Genomic DNA, 16,953 nt, shown 5'->3' on the forward strand with positions numbered 1-16,953 from the left:
GCCAGGCAGAGGAATTGCAGTGTTGGAAGCGCTCCCTGAGTGGCACAGCAACTTTTTTTGTAGGTAGCTTTTTGATTTGTGAAGACTACAGATACGACGGAGAGTTACTTCACATCAAAAATCACAATCTATTACAGGCTGTTCACTCTTGGTGTCCAGTACTTTCAGTGGGGGAAGCATTGAAAGGTCACATTGTGGTTGGGGGTCACAGATGGACGTCAGGCGTACCCAGTGCATCCTGCTGATGGCGTCTCTCCCTGCACAGGTGCTGAGGTGACGGCAGCAGAGCCCAGCAGCTCGGACAGCCGGGGGGAGCGGCCGGACCCGTTTGTACACACCGAGGAGCAGCTGCTGGGTGCTGGGGAGGGCAGCTACCTGCCGCAGCCCCCCCTGGACAGGGAGGATGCACTGCAAGCTGCCACCGTCGCCAACCTGCGCGCAGCGCTGATGAGCAAGAACAGCTTGCTGTCGCTGAAGGCCGACGTGCTGGGCGACGACAGCTCCCTGCTCTTCGAGTACTTACCCAAAGGCACGCACTCTCTCTCTCGTAAGTTTGTGGGTTTGTTGTTGTTTGTCTGTTGGTGCTTGAAGTGGAAGCGTTGGCGAGAGGACAAAACAACACGGGTCACTGTCCTGTTTGTTACTGCTGTTCTGTTTGCATCCGGTACTGAGCTCTGCTTAATCGCGCTTGCCGTGAGATTTGGAAGCCTGTGTCTGGTATTGATCCAACTCTAATGCTGACTGCTGACTCTGTGAGAGGAAGGAGTGTGGGGCGTGCGTGGAGCTCCTGTTGTCAAACGTCTGTTGTTCTTGTTTGCAAAACCCTGGTTCCCAGCAAAGCACAAAGTGCTGGGGTCCTTCTGTAGCTGGAAATGGTTTGAATCCCAAACTGACTCGTGCTGAGAGCAGAATGTTGCTCCTGTTCTCATAAAGGCAGCTCTGGTTTTGTAGATCATTCAGTCCTTACTTTCTGCTGTTTATGGCTGGACCTGTAAGCGATGAGCAGCCACTAATTGTTCTGTGACACTTGTGCAATGAGTGGCTCTCTGTGGGTGATTTGTTGGGGACCGACCTGTACCAGTCTGTGCTCAGCACATCTCTTGGTGTACTTCTGTATTTTCTTCGTTGCTATTGTAAAGTAGGTGGATTCTCTACTGTACAAAGAAAGAGAAGGTATTAATGCTCTGTTTTAATAATGCTTTCAGAAGAGGATGTGACATAACACAGAGCAAGCTGTGTCTGAGTACTATTTGTTAGCTTCCAGCAGAAAAAGTGTTTTAATCTATACAGAGAAAATGGACCAATTAAGTGGCGTGAAAATTCACTTCAGATATCCGTTGTATTTTGACTTTCCTCAATGACAAAGAAAAGGATAATTTCCAATGATTGCTTGGGTGTACGATAAAGGGAAATAACTGGACTATGTGATGTCAGCCTTGGAACCTCTTTTCCTTTCCCATATCTGAATTTAGAAAGAAAATAAAGGTTTTGTACCTTAGTGTGCCGTTTAAATGTCTGGGGGAAATTGCTAATGCAACGTTCCTGTTAGTCCTGCAGTAGTTCAGTGACTGTCTCCAATTAAGCCAGACGTAGAAGACTGAAGGTAGGCTGCTGCTGGGCGTCCTATGGGCTGGTGGTGGGGTTGTGCAGAGTGTGGCTGCTGTAGGGCTGCTGTGATCGATGCGCGGTGCTGGGGGCTGTGATTGATGGCAGCTGGAATCGGTGGCTTCGTCTTCTGTCGTGATGAAGTGGAGTGATAATGGGACTGCTCTCCATCTGTCATCTTGCTTTTGGTTGGAGCATTTTAGGTTTTCCTTAGAAGCTGAAGGACTGCTTGGCTGAAAGATAAATGAGTACCAACCAGTCATGCAAACCACCCATAACTTTGGATGAGAAGTTAAAGATTCCCTCACCAGCTGAGGAGTGGGGTTCTGGTGCAGGCGTGGGGTTGACAGGAAACCAGCTGAGTCTGCAACAAAGCTGGATGGATTTAGAAGTGGGAGGAATCCCAAAGGACTCAGGAGGGTCCCCTCCACACCGTGGTTTCCAATCCCTTTATTGGTACTTGGATTCCATTCACCTCAGCTTTAATTATGTCATCTTTCTGTAAGTGAATTGCTAAAGACGAAGAGATGAACTGCTGGCTGTGTCTGCAGTTCTATGGCAGCAGTCGATATGGCTGTGGCTGGTCCAGGGCTTTTTTGGTTTTATTTCTTACATTATTCAGATCACAGACGTCTACTTCTTTTAATCACTTGAAGTTGTTTTGATGCCACTGTCTTGTTTTTTAAGTGGTCCTTCTTGAATACAATATGACAGTAAAGCAAATGATAAGACTATAGGGATCCTAAAACACAGTCTGGTTTGGTGCTTGTTTTGTGGGCGTTTCTGATGCTTTTTGTCAAACACAGTTTAAGGATACTGAGTCATATGGGTTATACCCTCCCGAAAAAAGGGAGGAGGAGCAGGAGCACAACAAATGAGGTTCTTTTTTAAATACCCAAACCAGCACTGTATGTGGCCATCTTCATTTGTCTGACTGGAAAAGCAAGCACACCAATCTCCAGAACTTTTAAGTGATTTTAAAAAACCTATTTCTGATCTTAACTGCTCTCACTGCGTTGTCTTTGTGTTTTCCTACGTGCTGACGCAGTGAGGAGCTGACTCACACAGCAGCTTGAACACTGGTTTTTCATTTCTGGAGGAACAGCCTCAGTTGTGGTGCAGACCAGAGGAGCACACGATGCACACTGAACGTGCTGATGGGCCGTTCCTATGGGGGCATAAATCTCAAAAGTTACTCTGTACATTTCAAGTTTGAATTTTACTTCCACGTAGCTCACACTCCTGTAAAAGTTAATGGAGGATATCCCAAGGTTTTCATTTTACTCATGTTCTTTTTTTTCCTAATTCACTGTATATTGTTCCGATATATGAGGTGTGAAATTACTTAACGTTCAGTAAATGGAAAATGAGGCACAGGATGTGAGGAGCGATTTTGTCTGCATCAAAAGGAGTGTCACTGTACTGCTGTGGCACAGGCAGGCTGAAGTACAGCGTTTCTGAAGTCAACCAACTCAAATTCACTTAAAAGCAGGAGGGAAGGTTCCTGTATCTTGTTGTCCGGGTGGTGTGAATGGGTGGGTGGTTGGTTGGCTGGTGAGTGGCCGGATGGATGGGTGAATGGCTGTGTGGTTGGTTGGCTGGATGAATAGCTGTGTGGTTGGGTGGGGGGGTGGATGGATGGATGAGTGGATGGATGGGTGGGTGGATGGATGGATGGATGGATGGATGGATGGATGGATGGATGAATAGCTGGGTGGGTGGCTGAGTGGCTCTCAGGGTTTGTGATGTTTGTGGCACGTGCTTGAGATTGACTGCTACCGTGCAGTCAGAAACCTGAATGTAGAGGTTTTGGAGAAAGAAATGTGTGAGTTATTTATGGGCAGCACCGATGTCTTCTTGGATATTACTGGTTACTGAACCTGTATGGCTTGGTTTGGGGCTGTTCTTCTGATGAGCTGCTGTAAGAGGTTCAGCTTTCCCTTTCTATACATGGTTTTGGGGCTGCTGGTTGTTCTTTGCCACTTTCGAGCTTCAGCAGTGCTGGAGCTCCTTGGTGGACAGTGCTGAACTTTGGTAGCATTGTTACGTGTAGTTTCACCACAGCTACAAAATCTCAAAGGCTTCGGTTGGATGCTTTCAGATGTTTTTGCCAAGTATTATCCAAAGAATGAGAATTTTAATACACTTTGGGGAATAAGTCGGTTAATTTACATCTTTGTTTTCTCCTTATTCTTAGTTTTGTTTTTTCTTCTAAAAGGAAGCTTTTCAGATTGGGGATGGTTGGGTTGGGCTGCCCCAAGGAGCAGCTCCCACCCTCCAAAGCAGTACATTGCACTCTGCTTTGTGGCTCTAAGTTTGGCTTTTCCTGTTTACCCTCTTGCAACTGAAACTGTTTATAGAAGCAATTCCTATGGAGCTTGTTGTTCGAGCGATTGCATGGCACACAGAGCTCTTTTCTTTTGGGCAAACCAGCTAATGCTTTATTTTTAGTTAGCAGTTCATTGGGGCCAATAATTTTTACTTGCACGACGTGTTAAAGGAACACATTTTGCACAGCAGTCAGTTTCCCAAATGGGAATTAAAGGTATTCAGTTTGATGTGGAATTTTAAAACGGGAGGAAAACAAGATTTAGGGGAGAATGAGTGTAATTGTAAATGAGATGTGATAACCTTTCCTCTCTGTTTCCCACAGCAGCATGCTGTCCAGCTGCCAGGGAACGCTGTGCTCACATAGCACTGCTAACCCAGTGCATCCCTGTGCAGAGCTGGCAAAAGGGAAGCACTTCATTCCCTATTTAAAACTGAAAATATTTTCATTAAAATTCAACGAATGGAAATTTGTAAGGGAAAATGGTTTCTCACCATACTGGTCAGAATGGGACAAAACAAATTCATTTCTCACGTACAAAGGGTGGGTCATTCATATGGGTTTCTCCTCTTGCCTTATTTACACTAGTTAAACCCAAATAAACATCAGTGATTGTTTAAAAAATCACGCTGGTGCCGTTGTGTTGTGTTGTTGAGAGCTGATTTATTTGATAGTAATAACAGTTTGGGACGTTCAGATTTAAAAACCTGCAGTTTTACTTGACCACCACGTTGTGACCCAGATGAGGGCATTGTGCTCCAGCTCAGCGTCAGCTCTGCTGTTCACTGCTGCATTCAGGAGGGCAGCTCTTGTGTGCACAAAAGTTCTGTTCGTACACTTCTGTATTGGAAGTGAAAATCCTTCAGGGCATAATGCTTTAAATATGAATTTACTTCTGTGCAGTGTTTGCCTCTGACTTTACCTACTTGCTCATCCGAAAAAATGATAGTAAAGAAAAGACCAGCCCAATGCATCGTTACCATGGCACAGTCAAGGTGTCGGCTGCTGGGCAGCTGGTTGTAACATACACCGGTCTTCGTTATACAGATCTCTTTTCTGTATGGGTTTCTCTTTACTGGTGTAGCTTTGGGGATGTTGTGTACTGTTGGCTGCTGAGGGGCTGTGGGTGGCTGTGCTCTGCTTCCATCACACCAGCAATGGTTTCCTGCTCGACTACAGCAGGATTTTGGAGCGGAACAACTGTCGGGTGTGATTGAATCGCTTTGTACAACTGTTGGAACTTCCTGCTTGCTAGGAATAGCGTCAAAGCCATATATATATATCTATATTTTTCCATCTTTTATAAAGCACTTTGAGATCAAGGTTGTGTTAAATAACTCAAATTTTGAGCTCCAAAGCTCCAGCGTCCATTTCCAAGAAACCTCAGTTACACCCACACTTGTGTGTGCGTTCTGTGAAGCTGTGTTGGCAGTGGTGCCCCCTGAGAGCTGCGCCCATCTGCCAGCAGAGCCCCCAGTGCCAGGAGGTCTCTGCCCGTCCCTGCTCTGAGCTGGTGCTGGTGCACGCGGGTGAGATTCGTTTCCTGTGTTCTCCAGGGCCTGGCACCAACTGGAGTCGTTCCAGGGGCGAATGTGATGGCAAAGTGGAAGCTGCGTCCCCCCCGCTGCCTGCAGCACACCTTGCCACTCAGAGCCCCCCTGCCAGCTGCTCCTCTGGTGACATGTCACCAGAAGCCACCACGAAAGGAGAGCTGCCCTCCTCCACCCAGGTAAGATCATGGGGAGAAAGGCAAAGGTGTCATTTGAATCCAGTTGTCTCCAGTCAGGAGTGCTTTGAAAGACCATGGCATAGAATCACGGAATCATGAAGGTTGGAAAAGAGCTCCAAGATCCCCAAGTCCAACCCCAAACCATCCCACCATGCCCACTGACCATGTCCCTCAGTGCCACATCTCCATGGTGCCTGAACACCTCCAGGGACGGTGACCCTGGCCCCTTAGATTATTACAGAAAGCCAGTATACCACCAATATCTTAGCTGTTGTAAATAAACAGAGGTCATTTTAAAAGTAGAGGTCTGTTAGGGTCAGAGCTGTTGCTGTCCTTATATCCCAGCTTCTTCCTAACCTCAGTGTGCATTCTAAAAGCTATTCATACTTCTCCATTAATAACGGTGTAAAGGTGGCTGTGCTCCCAGCTCTCTGCTGCCCATTTCTGCTGCTTTGAATATGGGCTTCTTGCAGTGATCTAAGTAGAGTTAGAAGCAAATTGCCTTAGGATAACAGAATAGTTGAGTTGGAATGATTCTTAAAGATTACAGAACCACATTATGGTTGGGTTGGAAGGGACCTTACAGCCCTCTCAACCCTTGCATGGGCTGGTTGCCCCCACCAGCTCAGCCTGCCCAGGGCCCTGCGCAGCCCATCCTCGGGCACCTCCAGGGATGGGACACCCATACCTTTCTGAAGCATTTCTCAGTTTCTGTAGTTTGGCACTACCCATGTGGTGGCAGCCCAGCTTTCCCCATGCAGAGCGGAGCACAGGAGCCGGGGGTTCAGCCTGCAGCCCTGCCGCATGGCCCCGTGCTGGGCCACCATCTGCCACACTGCAAACAGGAAAAAAATCAGCTTTTATTTATAACGTGGATTAGCAATGCCAGGGAGCGTTGCGTAAAGGGAAACGAGTTTTGCATGGGCTTTGCTACGTGGAAAGAAAGGCAGCTGCGTGGGGCAAAGGGAAAATTTTCCACTTCTTTTGTGTTTGGTGGCAGTGTGCCCTGGGTCTGCTACTGGCCTGAGTGCGAGCTACAGGTGCTGAGGGACACCAAGAACTCAGTTACTGCTTGAAATAGGCACATTGGTGGCTGCTCTAACCAGCAGCCCCGCACAGCACTGCCTGGTGACCTCGCTGTGACAAAGGGAGCTTTGTACGGGTGGTGATGTGGGCAGGACAAGTGGTGAGCTGTGAGCATGGGGCCCGATCACATCACGGAATGACAGAACAGCCTTACAGACCAACTCGTTCCACCCAGCTGGGGCTGGGCACTGAGGATGGGTGCTTTATGGGCATGCCATAACCTGAGCGTGCTTTCCGTTCGCAGGCTGCTTACGATGGGTTTCTGGCACTTTGGCCATTTGATAACTCTGACTCAGGTAAGCAGAGAGTAAAAATGCTTTAAGAAACAACCATTATTTTAACCCAACAGCAGTGATTTGTACACATGTGTGTCTGTTTCTATTTCAGATGCGTGTTTGAGGTCAGAAGACACGGACGTAACCCACGACAGCCTATTCCCAGACTCAGCCCTGCCCAAGGGACTGACCTGCGGCTTCTGCAGGAGGGTCTTTGAGCGTGCCGAGGAGCTGCAGGAGCACATCCACGGGCACATCTACCAGCACGAGGCTGCCCTCTCCCTGCTGCTCCCTCTGGATGCCCATACACGGCCCGGCCTGCTGGGCACCGTGCCTCCCAGCCGCTTCCAGTGCGCCCAGTGCCCCGCCAGCTTCACGCTCAAATCCAACATGGACCGCCACGAGAAGACCATCCACTTCAACTGTAAGAAGATGCAGTGTCCTAGCTGCACCGAGCCATTTCGTGACAAGACAGACTTAACCCAGCACCTTGTGTCTTTGCACTCGATTGAGCGCGCTTTTGTGTGTCTCCTCTGTGGCAAGGGCTTGGGCACACAGAAGAACCTCGCTCGCCATGCCAAGGTGTGCTGCCCGGCCGCTGTGTGTGCTGGGCCTTGCTTCTGAGCTAGGAAAACAAAAGGTTGTAGAGTACCTCCTCAGAACTGACCAGGTTGGGTGCTGGTGCCAGACACCGTGTAACTGCACCGTGGTGCGATTCTGGTGTGAACGTGTCCTTGGTCAGTCTACATCATGGCAGTTTGGATGCCTCAGTGGTATGATATCCTGTGTACTTATCTTTAACTTTATGCATCAGTGGATCTCAAAGTGCTTTATAAAAGAAACGGTGATGTTTTCCTGAGAAAATAACGTCCCTAAGCCTGTGAGCACGTTAGTGGAATTAATGGCAGAGTTCAGTATTCTGTGTTCTGGTCCCATGCTCTATCCCTGGTACAATTTGAGCATTTCAGGGTCTTTCAGCTTGAAATGAGGAGCTGTGGGAGTGTGGGGCTGCTCAGCACTGTGAGGTGTTGTCAGGTCTGGGCTTCTGTGTCATCTGAAGGAGAGGCAAAATGCTCTTTGGGGCTTGACAATTGCCACAGCGTGGGTATATTTTAATACTTGATATCATTTTTGAGTGTTTAGAAGTTCTTAGAAAATATACCTGGTATGGCTGGGGCTTTCTGCAGTTGTGCAAATTTTTCCGCTAATTTATTTAATATAATTTATGTTAGCCAAGATGAATGTATGCTTTGGAACTTGAGAAGGACTTGTGTAGAAGGTCTCAGCAGTGGTGCACATAGAAAACCAGGAGTGGTTGTTAGTGAAAGGTGGAAATCCTACTGTAACTCGTGTTTTGTGACATGAAATTATTTATTTAAAAAAAGACACTAAATGTCTTTTGCCATACATTTACTTGCAAAACCAGGTTATAGCAGCTGTTAAATGAAAGCAGCACAGTTAAGTGCAGTTGTTCTCATCAGCTTCTTTGGTGTTGTGTCTAGTTCATAGTGCGTTGGCTTTTCTTGTTCCTTGTCAGCTCGTTAGCTGCCTCATGGTTTACTTTGCTTTTCAGTAAGCAGAAAGGTGAGATAGTGGAAAGCTGAGCAAGAGGAGAAAGTTGTGGCTAAAATGGGTTTCACCTGGAAATGTGGGAGCAGCACAGCAGGACTGTGCATCAGCAGAGGATTGCAGTGAGTTCTGTTCAGTGGGGATGGTGGCATTTCCTGCTGGTTCTTTGTGTGTCTGTGTGCAAATGTTATCCCACTGTCAAATCAGTCACAAGTCTGGTGTGTGCAAGGGTCAAAAGGTGGTGTTGAAAACCCTGTCACAGTCCCCGTAGATGTGATGTGACACGTGTGTCATACTGACATGTTTGCTCCTGATGGACAATATCTGATTGTCCAATGGAGAGTTTCTTAATTAAAAATATTTGCAGAATCTAGTACTTGTAGGTTGTAACTGCATATGAAAACACTCACAGATTGTTTGAGAGCTTCATTCAGCATGGAACTATTTCCTTGCAGTCTGCCAGCTCTTTGGCTCCAGCAGCAGTTTCAGTGGTATTTCACTTTGCCTTCCTGCCTTCAGCTTGGAGGTCTTCTATAGGGTATCACCCATTGGGTTTGCATAGAAAACTCTTCTGATATGGTTATTTTTCCAACCGTGCTGTTATTTTTCAGGTGTGCAAAAAAGATCCAAAACTAACTATCTGGTTCTCTGGTGACAATTAGTTCAATAAAACTAAGGCTGCCAAAGAGCAGTGATGCAGTGGCACAGCTGCCCAGGGGTGGTGGGATCACTGTCTCTGGAGGTGTTCCAGAGCTGTGGAGATGTGGCACTGAGGAATGTGGTCAGTGGGCACGGTGAGGTGGGTCTGATTGAACTCGGGCATCTCGGGGCTCTTTTCCAACTTCAGTGATTCTGTGATTCTGTGGCATTGCTATGGTTGCACAAGCAAGCTGTGCGTGTCCAGGACTGCTGTGAGAGCAGAGTGCTGCCCATGTGGGCTGGCACCTGAGCCTTGCAGCTGCCTTGTAAGCTTTTGTGGTAGCTCAGCCATAAAATGGATGATTGATATTCGTGGTAAACCCCAGAGGGCATCTGGTCACTGAGGTACAATCTGGTGATGGAGGATGTGGAGGTCTTTGCAGCATTCCCTTCTCCAAAGCGCTTGGCTGCGTAATCCTGGCCCTGCTTGCAGGTACCTCTGGGTTGGTTCTTTCTGAAGTGGGGTAAAGCAAGCTGCTCGGGTGTACCAGGGGGGAGTGCCGTGCCGTGCTGCAGAGTGGAGTGAGAATTGTGCATTGCATCCTCTGCTGCCTCTGCTCTGTCAGCTTACAGCCCACCTCCCCTGTCTGGACTCGCAGGCAGTGGGTTTATAGCAGTCCTGGGGACTACACATGTTTTTGTGGCTGTTGTAATGCGAGCGGTTACAAGATCAGATTGGAAACATATCTGTCACAACTAGCTTTGTGCCATCGCTGTGAACCTTCTGTAAGACTTCTGCAGGAGAAAGTGGGCTCCTTGCCTCTGGTAATTACACAGAGTATGTCAAATCTGCTGTAGGACAGAGCATCTCAGTGAGCACCCAGAAACACCGCCGAGTGCTCTGTGTGTTACACACCTATAGGGCAGGTCTGGTGTGTGCTTATTCCCTCTGCTTTCCTACACACTGTCATTTATAAAAATCCATTGGCACGCATGATACAGCGTACTTATGATGATTAACTACAATTTGCTTTCTTTTTTTCTTCCTTCCTTGTTATGTAAACGATAGATTGCTTTGAGAAATGGTGATAATTAGGACAAAAATGGGTGAAGATTAACATACGAGTAGGAAGCAATAGCATTGTAAGAATTTTAGAGATTTAAAAGCGTATCTGTGTGGATGGTCTATCCCAAATTTATAGTGGGTGGATGTCCTTAGGGGGAATAGCAAACATTCTGGTTTCCACCTGCTGCATTTTGCATATTGCACTTCCATTGTGTTTGGAGGAGGAAATACCAACACAGCTGCTGTGTGCATTCTGCTGGCAAATTGGACCCCTGGGCTGTCAGTGCTGGATGCGTCCCCCGAGCCTGCTGTCTGTGCACTCCTAAGGAGATGACAAGAAGAAAAGAATCAACAATGTCAGAATGACTTCAGATAAAATTTCATCATTTTCCAGTTCGGTATAATGTGATTGGGGGGGGGGAAGACCATCAAAGCCTTAGACTTGTAGGGCTGGCTTGTAAGGAAGCTCACCAGGGCTATGCTGTAGTTTGGCATGATGCATTCCTCTGTGTTTCTGTATCTGTGCGCTGTGGTAGCACTAGTTGGAAGCTGGATAATGGAGCATGGATAGTCCTGACCTCTTGTTTCTGCTGGATAAGCTGTAGTCATTGCACTTCCACTGAAGTAGCACTGGAGCACACACAGGGGACTTGCTTACAGCCCCCAAGTACCAGCACAGTGTGGTGCTGCTGCTGGGTTCTGCTGGCTGGTGCTCTGCAAACAGGTGTTGGGATTTTAGGTACCGGTATTTATACAGTAAATCAGAATTGCCACAGGTTCCCAGCCTGCTGTGTTTGCTCCTCAGCCAGCATTAGGCAGTGTGTGTTGGGCTGCTCGGTGTTTGCGTTCTGCCTCGTTCCAAAGCTGCTCTGATGAAGGCAAAGCCCTCAGCTACAATGGATATTAATAATATGGTATAAGGACATGGATGTAGAAAATTGCAGGTGGTGAAGGGGTGAGAGTGTGATTTCACAGTGATCTGATCTAACAGGAAAACGCTGAACCAGAACACCGACCACGAGGGGACGTTCTGAAAGTAATCTGTTCGTTTCGCTTGCTCTCTTACAGTCAACGAGTTCACAGTGATCAGGAAGAAATTCAAGTGCCCATACTGCAGCTTCTCTGCCATGCATCAGTGCATCCTGAAAAGACACATGCGGTCCCACACGGGAGAGCGGCCTTACCCCTGTGAGATCTGTGGGAAGAAGTTCACGCGTCGGGAGCACATGAAGAGGCACACACTGGTAAGGGCTGGGGGCTGTGTTCAGGGAAAAGATGGCAGTCACAGAACTGGAGGGGTTGGAAGGGACCTCTGGACATCATCTAAAGCAGGTTCCCTGGAGCAGGTGGCACAGAACGCCCTGCTGCCCACGTTCTTTTTAATGCAGGCCAGGGTGCCATTGGCCTTGTTGGCCACCAGGGCACACTGCTGGCTCGTGGTCAACCATTGGTCACCCATTGGCCACCGAGACACCTGGGTCCTTCTCTGCAGTGCTGCTTCCCAGCAACCCAGCCCACAGGCTGTACTGATTGTATACTTCAGGAGAGGAATTGAGGGGATCTGCAAATTGAGTTAGGTCTCCATTTCGTCTGCTGGAATCATTTCTAGGTCACTGACTTGGTGCTTGCGGGTCAGGTTCACTTTATTATTATACACGTGGGGAGATGAAAACAGAATCAGAATGTGAATCCATACAGAAGGGGAGTTTCTATCCAAATCTCTCTCTCAGATTATTTTCATGTAGGGGAATTAAGCTAGATAGAAAATACCGGCTGGGTACAAATTTTTAGTACCATGAAAAATTCCTGAACAACAACAACAAAAAAGTGCAGTGCTGACAGTAGCACCTTGTTTTCATTTCAGTCGGCTATAAATGACTCCAAGGTGTGCACTGGAGGAAAAAAAAAGACATTTGTTTTGTTTAGGTTTGTTAGTTTTGTTTGTTTGTTTGTTTGTTCTGGGGAGCACACAACAAAGTTGAATTCTGCTTGAGTTTGGATGGGAAGTATCTCCCCAAGGGGTGTTGCAGTGAGACTCCAGGCAGTCCTGCTGTCCAACTGCTGTCTCCTTCTGAAAGGGAGCTGTGAAAAGGGGCATTTTCTTATTCTGTGATTATGATTATATCCAAATGGACCAAGATCTTCATCTATCAAAGGGGTAATGTTCATGGCAAACTGAACGTCTGCGATCATGTGCTTTGCTGGTCTGGTAATCTTATTTCCATTATGTACAGTATTTTGGGCTTAATTGTCAGCTCTCTGGTAAATCTGCAGAGATGAGTGCTGATAGGCATCAAGGGAAAATATTGTATAAAAATAACATAGAAAAAGGAAACAGGTTTAGCACACAAAAAAACTTTCTTTTCTTTCAGTTCCTCAATTGAGAACTAAAGACAAAAGGGGCTATTTTAGTTTTGTGTTTAGCTCAGATCAAAAAGGATTTTTTTATAGCCTTCATATAAAATGTAAATTCAATAGAAATGTCTGTTTTCTTTGAGACAGACGGTCGAAATAAACACAGGGTTTTCTTCCTGAAGTCTTTGCATCTCGGATGGTGCCTCTGTGTGGTCACAGGGTGTAAGCGGTGCTTCCCGGCTGCGGGAGCAAGCAGGAAGTGCTGCCCGGGGCTATCCAGCTCTGGTGTCCAGCTCTGGTTGGAGGTGATGGCTCTGTGTGTGCAGAGCTGCCTTCCTGCTCTGCTTCCAGCATCGCGAGTGGCTGCAAGCTGGAAGTTCCTCTCAAATATTGCTAGTTTGATCATAGGCATTTTCAAAAGGATTTTGAGAATTAGATGGCGTGATAGTGATTGGACAAGGGAGAATGATTTTAGACTGAGAGAGGGGAGATTTCGCTCAGATGTTAGATGGAAATTCTTCACTCCAAGGGCAGTGGGGCTCTGGCACAGAGCTATGGGTGCCCCATCCTTGGAGGGGCCCATGGCCCTGTGCAGCCTGGTCTGTGGGAGCTGGCCCTGTCCATGGTAGCAATTGGAGCTGGATGGGCTTTAAGGTCCCTTCCAGCCCAACCATTCTGTGATTATTTGATTTCCCGTTGTATTGCAGCGTTACAGAGTAGAATTAACTGTGATGGGTTTCGGTTGCATGATGAAAGCCGTGGCGGTCTCCGTTAGCAGAAGGGCAGCTGAGCACCCCTCACGCAGCCCTCAGTCCAGCTCCGTCACCGTTAACCCTTCTGCTCGTCCCCTTTCCCAGGTGCACAGCAAGGACAAGAAGTACGTCTGCAAGGTGTGCAACCGGGTGTTCATGTCTGCAGCCAGCGTGGGCATCAAGCACGGCTCCCGCCGGCACGGCGTCTGCGCCGACTGCTCGGGGCGCAGCATGGCCGGGCACCTGGAGCCCAGCGGGGCCGAGGGGTCCCCCGAGGAGCTGTACCCTGGGGAGGGGTCGTACATGGAAGACCCGGATGACATCAAGGTGGAGGGAGACGAGGAGATGGGAGACGACGATGACATCAAATGGAAGGATGATGTGGGCATGGCGCACGACGACGTGATTTTGGATGATGACAAAGACGTCGACTCCTCGCAGGAGAACTCTGGGGAGAACGACAAGGATTTTACCTGGATTTCTTAGGGATCCTTTTGTCACGTTCTGTTGTTTGTAGGGGGAGGGAGGGCAGGGGAGGAAGGAGTATGTTGGAAAAACTACATAGCCTTGTTGTCGTCCACGTGTGCAAAACTATTTGTGTTTTCTAAACGAGTCCTACTCTGTTCCACTTGGATGTGTGTTAGCAACACGGCCCCGCCGCCTGCTGTTCCTCCTCGATCCTGCATGGGGATCCTATGGGCACGTGCCCCCGTCCCACCCTGCATTGAGCTCCAGGAGATGCTGTGTCCAAAGTAGGTTTTGGGTGGTGGTTAACACCTTTTCTATGTGTTAACATCCCGACAGCAGTGGAATTGCAAACTAAAGGTGGTGCGAACGAATGGGTGCACGTTTCCGAGGGCTTCCCCTATTGATGCAGGCCTTTTGCAAGTTATTTAAAGAGGGTTTTTATTGTTGTTTTTTTTTACCGAGCCAAATAGATCAAAAGGCAAGTGGGATTGCAGCCTTACAATTCTTGTCATAAAAGTAGATTTTTAGCTTCCAAAAGGATCACCATCAAAAAAGATCATGGCATTTCTAGGACCCAGTGGTGTCGTACCCGTGTCCTGTCTTCCAGCCTTGCGTCTCCGTGCCCACCGATGGGTGCTGGCATTTTCATGAACTCTTTGCTATAAGGACACAGGGAATTGTCTACCTGTCGGCGTTTTCCACAGATATTTTCACTTTTCTCCCTTTGCTCAGCTGCCTTTCTCACAAATATATGCAAACGGTAGGAAAAGCGAGAACCTTTAGGATGAACTGTGAAACACGGGACACCGAGGTGAGGAGACCCAAAATCCTGCTGGGATCTCACCTGGGTGGGCTTCAGTCCTTCGTTGGTAGGCGTGAAAGCTATTAAGGAAACCTTCAATCTCAGCTGCACTGGTTTCATGTAAATTTGCAAATAAAATGTTTTTATGAGAACCAGGTTTCTCTCCTGGCGTGTCTCGGAAAGGTTTGGGTGGCTCCAAGTGGTTGGATGCTCCGTGTCCATACCGAGCATCACTGCCTTCTTCCAACCCCAAGGAAACGACGGCGCAGTGCACTGGAGGGGTCTTACTGGCGAGAAGAAGTCCGTGTTACCTTTCACCTCTTTGCTTCTGGTGCTTTTTTTTTAAAAACAAGGCAAAAAAAAAAAACAACCTGAAAAAGCTGAAAACCTCACTCTTTCCTCGCTACGGAGCAATTTTCTACGCTGTCTGTGATGACACTCTTTGAAACCTGCCACAAAGAACAACCTGGTGCCGATAGCCAAATGACTCCAAGGTGCTATTTATTATCCTCCGGCGGTGGGAAGGCGATCTCGGTGGGGAGGGAGGTTCTTACAGGTGTTGGTTTCAATGGAAGCATGGTTCTGCTCGGCAGGAAAACAGGCTTTGTGGTACCATCACCCCAACCAATCCCTCGGGGTCGGAGCTGCTGGCTGCCAGCACTGCTCTCTGCAGTTCCATGCAGACATCTGTGTGCATTTCTGTTGGGGTTGGTGCACGTTGGGAATTGGTGCATGTGTCCAACTGCTGCCATCAGTGCTCATCCCTGTGTGCATAGGGCTGCAGTGGGGGGTCGTGCAGAAACGTTTTCATTGAGCTGTACAAACCTTCATTTTGCATTGTAACTCCAGGTCGAGCCCCACTGCCGTGTTTGAACAGACAAAAGCAATCCCCGTGTTCTACCGTCAGCCTTCACAACTGTCCTCAAGGCCCCAGAGCTGCCCAACCCGGTGCCAGGCAGCTCTCAGCTCCCACAGATGTGTATTTATTGTCAGCCCTGTACATAGGAGGGGCCTCGCAGCCCCCACTTCCTTGTAGACAAATGCATACAGTACTTACAGATGGCTGTAGCTTTGCTTTTATATGTAAATCTATTTAAAAACAGAACCTGTACACCCAACCCCTGCCCCCTTTTTTCTGTGACATTCCATCCCACACCACAAGAGCCGGGAGTCCCCCCATCCCCTCTTAAAGCCTGGGGTGACCCCAGCTTTGCTTCATATTTGGAAACGTTTCCCATTTTTCCTTCCTTTCCTTTTCGGACATTGAGCCCAGCAGCACCAACTGGGTGCACTCTCAGAGCTGAGGATGCAAAAGAGGTTAAAAATGAATTTAAAAAGGAAGCTCCACAGAAAAGCTAACACAGTGTGTTAGCATTATCATCAGCACCACTCCTCTATGGGGTTGCACTGCGTACCAAACAGAGCCTCTGACCCATGGTAAGTGCCAGAGCTTCACTGCCCTGTTAGGAAGGGAACTCCATGCAAATGCAAAAACTGGAATCCTTGCAATATTACAAACGAGATGACCTTATTTTCTCTCATTCTGTGACTCCTACAAAAGCCATACTGAATGGTTCTCTGTACGTTTCGGTTGCCCTGCGCTGCGTTTTGGGTTCCTGCCTTCATTTTTAGTTCTGCGTAGTACGAGTGCTGTGTGTGTGCTCCCATCTCTATTTATTTTTCAACGTGCTTTAAACCTGTCTGCAGAAATAAAGCTGAACAGAAAGAGGGCGGCGTTCGAAGATGATGATGATGAATTATTTCCTTTTGCTGGGAATATTCTATATTATAACTGACTTTATAATAATTATTATAAAACCTGTGTTTGTACTGAAGATGTGTTTAATATTTCGGGGGAGGAGATTTTGGTCTCAGAGGTCAGCAGAGGACGTGGCTGTGTTGTACTGATTCCCTGTCGATGTAGTTCAGCTGATAGGACCTTCCTTTGGTCTCTGTCTGCCTGGCACCCAGAGCTGTGCCCTTTGAGTATACATACATTGTGATGGGACTTAGCGTAGACATACGTGCAGAAATCAATCCCTTTCAATAAATCGGGGAAATTGCTGCTAATGTTTCGTCTGATTTTTCTATGTACTCGTCCAGCTGTGCTCGCTCCCAGCCTGCAGCTGGCTCCCAGCCCTCCATCAGCCCTTCCCCTGCCTTTATCCTGCAGGACACGGCAGGATCCCTCTGTTGGGGTGATGGCATCCCAGGGGGCTGCACCAGGACCGACCCCCCCGCTCGCTCCCCGACACCACAACCCCACATCACGCAGGTC

At 48.0% G+C, this 16,953-nt stretch overlaps 1 protein-coding gene across 8 annotated transcripts in view; it reads left to right on the forward strand.

The window, feature by feature from the left end:
* The window catches only part of ZBTB46 (zinc finger and BTB domain containing 46), a 35,570-nt gene extending 18,830 nt beyond the window's left edge, over positions 1-16,740 (forward strand). For 5 of the 8 annotated variants that reach the window (XM_010722370.3, XM_019622199.2, XM_031556525.1 and 2 more), the window contains 6 exons: positions 266-547; positions 5,491-5,663; positions 6,994-7,045; positions 7,137-7,448; positions 11,367-11,542; positions 13,511-16,740. In XM_010722370.3, coding sequence (XP_010720672.1) covers positions 266-547; positions 5,491-5,663; positions 6,994-7,045; positions 7,137-7,448; positions 11,367-11,542; positions 13,511-13,891 — 1,376 coding nt within the window. In that variant the 3' untranslated portion in view covers positions 13,892-16,740. The remainder of the gene's footprint in view (positions 1-265; positions 548-5,490; positions 5,664-6,993; positions 7,046-7,136; positions 7,449-11,366; positions 11,543-13,510) is intronic. The other 3 variants (XM_010722372.3, XM_010722375.3, XM_003212060.4) reach the window with 3 other exon arrangements.
* Positions 16,741-16,953: the final 213 nt, after the last annotated feature.

The sequence above is a fragment of the Meleagris gallopavo genome, chromosome 22 (genome assembly GCF_000146605.3).
Source record: "Meleagris gallopavo isolate NT-WF06-2002-E0010 breed Aviagen turkey brand Nicholas breeding stock chromosome 22, Turkey_5.1, whole genome shotgun sequence".
Lineage (NCBI taxonomy): Eukaryota > Metazoa > Chordata > Aves > Galliformes > Phasianidae > Meleagris > Meleagris gallopavo.